The sequence below is a fragment of the Oryctolagus cuniculus genome, chromosome 14 (assembly GCF_964237555.1).
Source record: "Oryctolagus cuniculus chromosome 14, mOryCun1.1, whole genome shotgun sequence".
In the NCBI taxonomy this organism is placed as follows: Eukaryota; Metazoa; Chordata; class Mammalia; order Lagomorpha; family Leporidae; genus Oryctolagus; species Oryctolagus cuniculus.
This window is the reverse complement of record NC_091445.1, coordinates 78,456,414-78,461,352: the sequence shown is the minus strand read 5'-3', so window position 1 is coordinate 78,461,352 and position 4,939 is coordinate 78,456,414. Positions and strand designations below refer to the sequence as shown.

Here is a 4,939-nt window from a genome sequence, read left to right as displayed (position 1 = left end):
TGCCTTTCAAATAAAATAAATAAATCTCTTTTAAAAATCAACTCAAACTGGATCAAGGATTTCAATCTACTATCTGATACTATCAAATTACTAGAGGAGAATATTGGGAAACCCTGAAGACATTGGCCTGGGCAAAGACTTCTTGAAAAAGACCTCAGGCGTTTGCCTGTGAGTCAGCGGGTCAGGCGCATCTCAAGTCCCCAGAACCCCGGCCAAGGCCAGAGGAATTGAAGGACTTGGCGTTCCGGAGCCCTCGCCGCTTCCGTGCCTTCTGCCGCCGCGGACGCCGCCGTCCCTGCCGCCGGAGGACACGGCCCTGAGCGGCAGGCCTAGGCGCGGCCTGCGGAGCCCGACGTGTCGCTGCCGCGAGTAAAACGAGCGCCCTCTCCGCCGCCGTTTATTCGTTAAAATGGAGGAAATTTCGTTGGCCAACCTGGATACTAACAAGCTGGAGGCCATCGCTCAGGAGATCTACGTAGACCTGATAGAGGATTCTTGCTTGGGATTCTGCTTTGAGGTGCACCGGGCGGTCAAGTGTGGCTACTTTTACCTGGAGTTCGCAGACACTGGGAGCGTGAAAGAGTTTGGCATTCAGCCAGTGGAAGACAAAGGCGCGTGCCGCCTCCCGCTCTGCTCTCTTCCTGGAGAACCTGGGAATGGGCCCGATCAGCAGCTGCAGCGCTCACCTCCGGAATTCCAGTAGTTGCAACATGAGAGAGGCTGAGAGCGACCAGGACAATAACAGAGACTGGTCCTGTGGCGTGGAGGAGTAAGCTAAGCAGAAAGAAAATCAGACAAAGTCCCAATTTCCTTTGAAGATCTCAGCATTTAAAAACCTAAAGTGGAGAATTGAGTGATTCAGATCTTTTTTTTCTTTTTTAAGTATGTTACCCCGACGCCCACCCTGAAATCCGAGGCAGGAGGAGAGGCGCACCTTGGGCACCATGCAACGCCTGTTGATGTCAGACACAGAGGATGTGTACAGGATCACTGTGCTGCCCCCAGTGCACAGGTGAGCAGGTGTGTGCCCAGTATATAGAGCCCTTTGGTTCTTTTGGCCTTTCCATCTGCCTAGGGCTTCGTGGACTGTTTGGACGTTACTGGTGGGTGTGCCATAGTTGGTGGGCTTCAGTGGGACTGCTGATCTTTGAGCATCTGGTTGGGGTTCTTTGAGACAAATGAAAAGGCACATATGAAAGCTGGATGCTAACAATTTCAACTTGGAAAAAAAAAAAAAACGAAAGAATTTCCATTTGAATCTGATAGGAAAACTGTGACCTTGACTCCAACAAGAAGAAAAAGTCAAAACCACCTGTTTCCCAGAGGTTCAGCGTTTGCAGTGAATTCAGCGGACTTGGGGACAAGGACTAGTTTTGGCTGCACAGAACCATCTATTTCACTCTCCCACCTGGTTTCCTAGTCTTCACAAATGGGACAACTTGTCCAGACTGGCTGAGGATTCCGTTTTGATTGCCTTGGGAGGTTGCAGGGATCTCTGCAAATTTGCATCATCTCTCAAACTGCAAGATTCATGTCTGGATGTATTTTGCCATGGACATAGTTTGGTGGGGCAGTCATTTCCTACTCTGAGTTACTGGTTACATAGCCAATCCATAGGTATGACTTGGTCATTATGACAGGGGCAGGAACGAACTATAAATAGGAGCATCTTGGCTGTACAGGAGGCTTGAAAACTGAGCCCAAAGGAGACCTCTTCCAGCTGACCTCAATAATATGAATGGGTTAGTGCTAGAGCGGGGCTGTCATTTCTCAAATGCCTGTGTCTAGAATCCTGTTGAATGTCCCTCTTTTGGTTGATAAGCTGATCTGCCATAGTCAACAGGCAGATCACCACCTTTTTTACTGCTTAAAAGGCACAGTCCCTTCCACTTGTCCCCCTTTGGGCGTTTTTGACTATGAGTTCTTTTGTTATTGGAAGTCAGAGAAGGACTTGTAGAATCTCCTGATTTGAAAGAATGGCAGGGTGAGGGAGGGGATAGGAAATAAGAACCTCATATCAAAACCACCCTCCCCTTTACTTCCTGAGTGAAGGTTTGCGAAGCATAGAGAAATGGGAGCTCCGAGGTGAGCAGGAATGGTGCTGCTTTATTTGAAATGTTTTCTTACCTCATTGTGTGCCCCAGTAAGGGGTCCAGCCTCATCTGTCTGGCTTGGCCCTGTGTTTGCCTATTCCCTGCTTCACTGCCTGTCTGGTGCAGCTCATGACCCCAGGTGCTGCTTGCTATTCCAGCTTCCACCTTGACTGGTTTCAGTTCATCTCTTTTAATTCTGCCTATGAAGCCTGCACACTTCCCTGTAGAGTTGTTGTTTTGTTTTTTGCTTGTTGTTTTCTGTTTTGGTAAAAGGCTCAAAGACTTTTTTATGGCTGCCTGTCTGTGGTTATGGTGACTTAAGTTTCTGTATTTAAAAGGTAATATGCCGAAGCATTGTCCTCTGTAGGACCAACGATGTTGCTAGTGTGCTCTACTGCTGTGACTTCATATGGAGCTGTATTTTCCCACCTCCACTTGAATACTGCCTCTTACTCTTCCAGCCTAATTAGAAGAGTTGTAGAGCCTGATGGACACACACAGGGTTGGAGTTGGTCCTGATCCTCTTTCTCTGACCCTTGCTTTGTGTGTATACTTCTTGTCTCAGAAGGAACTAATAGTGTGGACTGATTTGAGTCACATTTGAGGGTTAAAGAATCCATAGAGATGAGCTTTGAGACTGTCCAGTATTGCCTTTTTCCCCAGACTTGTTAGGGTTGGGGCCTAATTACAGATTGGGCACAAATTCAAGAGAAGTGATAACTTTATGAAAAGTCACATCTTAACAGAAGCTAAAATGTTCTTAGGTTATCTTTTTGTAGACATCTAAGAATGCAGAGGGAGAGGAGGGTCTAATTGAGACTGCCCCTCCTCCAAACAATGTTTTGGCAATAGAATTAAGGTAAGCAAGAAAGGCCTTGGCCTACACTCCCTTCCAATAAAAAATTCTGATAATTACTGTTAACATTTTGGCATTTTTCCCCTTCTGATTAAAGCGGGCAGTGAGAAGTATCTTTGATTAATGGTTTATTTGCATTACCTTCTTCTTGTTCTTTTTTGCTTCTCCCATCATCCTACCATTAGGGCAATAGCCTTCTGTCCTTGCTGGGTATAAGGTGGTCTTGGTCCAACAGAGTCTCTGAAGGAACATAACTCCTTTTTGGGGAGAAAAATGCTCCCAACCATGATAGTTCACAATGGTTAGGAACACTTTTCCCCTTTCTGCCTTTCCTCTAATAGTAAAATTCCTATCCTCTCTTTAAGTGTGTTGATCACCCTATAATCAATCCTATTATGTATCTGAATGGGAGTGTGTGTGTGTGTGTGTGTGTGTGTAGTGGGGAAAGGGGTTCTTTAAAATATCTGTGGTTTGTGGCTTTTTTCTTCCATACATTAGTTCCTACCGCCGCATGCCCAGGGGCCACTGCCTGGCATAATCACATGCTAGGAACATTGGGGGAGGGTAGTGAAGCTCACTGCTGTCCTTTGGTTTTTAGATTTTTTTTTTTTATTTTTGCATAAGTAGTCCATCCTGTATAGATAGATGACTAACTGTGTATTCCCTTTGCCCCTATGGCTGCTGTTGTAAATAAATTGCATCTCCCTATTGGTAAATGGCAATAATAAACAAAATTTTAAAAAATGAAAAAAAAAGAAAAAGAAAAAGACCTCAGAAGCACAGGCAATCAAAGAAAGAATAGACAAATGGGATTACATCAAGCCAAGAAGTTTCTTTACTGCAAAGGAAACACTCAACAAAGTGAAGAGGCAACCAACATAATGGGAGAAAATATTTGCAAACTGTGCAAATGATAAGGAATTAGTATCCAGAATCTATAAAGAGTTCAAGAAACCCAACAAACAATCCAGTCAAGAAATGGGCAAAGGACTTGGACAAGCAGTTTCCAAAGAGTGAAATTCAAATGGTGAACAAACACACATAAAAATGCTCAAGATCAGTAGTCATCAAGGAAATGCAAATAAAAACCACCATGCAGTTTCACCTCATCCCAGTTAAAATGGGTATCATATAGATATCAAAAAATAATAAATGTTAGTGAGAATGTGGGGGAAAGGGTACCCTAATTCACTGCTAGTGGGAATGTAAACTAGTACAGCTATTGTGGATGACAATATGGAGATTCCTCAGAAATATGAAAGTAGATTTACCATATGACACAACCATTTCCCTTCTGGGAATTTATTCAAATGAAATGAGATCAGCATATGAAAGAGTTAGCCATACCCTCATGTTTATTGCAATTCAATTCATATTATCTAAGATATGGATTTAACCCAGATGTTTAACCAAAGACTGGATAGAGAATGTGTAGTATATAAACACTATGAAATACTACTCAACTATATAAAGAATGAAATCCTGTCTTTTGCAACAAAATGGATGCAGCTGTAAACCATCATACTTAGTGAAATAAACCAGTGTCAAAAAGACAAATACCATGTTTTCCCTGATCTGTGGTAACAGAGTACAAAAAAATGTAATGTATATGAGCAAAAAAAAAAATCACAGTTTTTAAAATATTTTTAAAAAATTTTTTTAATTCCTTACTTAGTACCGGGTAAAGCTTATGGTTATAAACTAAACTGAAAATATGTCATTGTAAAAATTAAACAAATAAGAAAGGAGAGAGAAAGGAGTGTGGGAGCACAGGCAGGAGGGAGGGTACGGTGGAAAGCATCACTATGTTCCTGAATCTATAAATGTGAAATACATGAAATGTGCTTATCTTACATAAATACTTATAAACTAGTAGTTATTTAAAACCTAAGTGAATAAAAAAGAAATCCATGAGCTTTTACCCTTATAGCTTATGTATCAAAGAGAATCTGGCCATCTCCTCATAATTTCTCATTGTTTGGATTAGTCA

General features: G+C 42.5%; 1 protein-coding gene across 1 annotated transcript; it reads left to right on the top strand.

The window, feature by feature from the left end:
• Positions 1-211: 211 nt before the first annotated feature.
• On the top strand, positions 212-3,716 carry LOC100350749 (ataxin-7-like protein 3B). Its single transcript, XM_070056911.1, has one exon. The coding sequence runs from the start codon at positions 410-412 to the stop codon at positions 701-703; it is 294 nt and encodes a 97-aa protein (XP_069913012.1). The 5' UTR covers positions 212-409; the 3' UTR covers positions 704-3,716.
• The last annotated feature ends 1,223 nt before the right edge of the window (positions 3,717-4,939 follow it).

What these genes read in the sequence shown, in the direction of transcription:
- LOC100350749 (XM_070056911.1), top strand. Translation starts at nt 410, where the DNA reads ATGGAGGAAATTTCGTTGGCCAACCTGGATACTAACAAGCTGGAGGCC.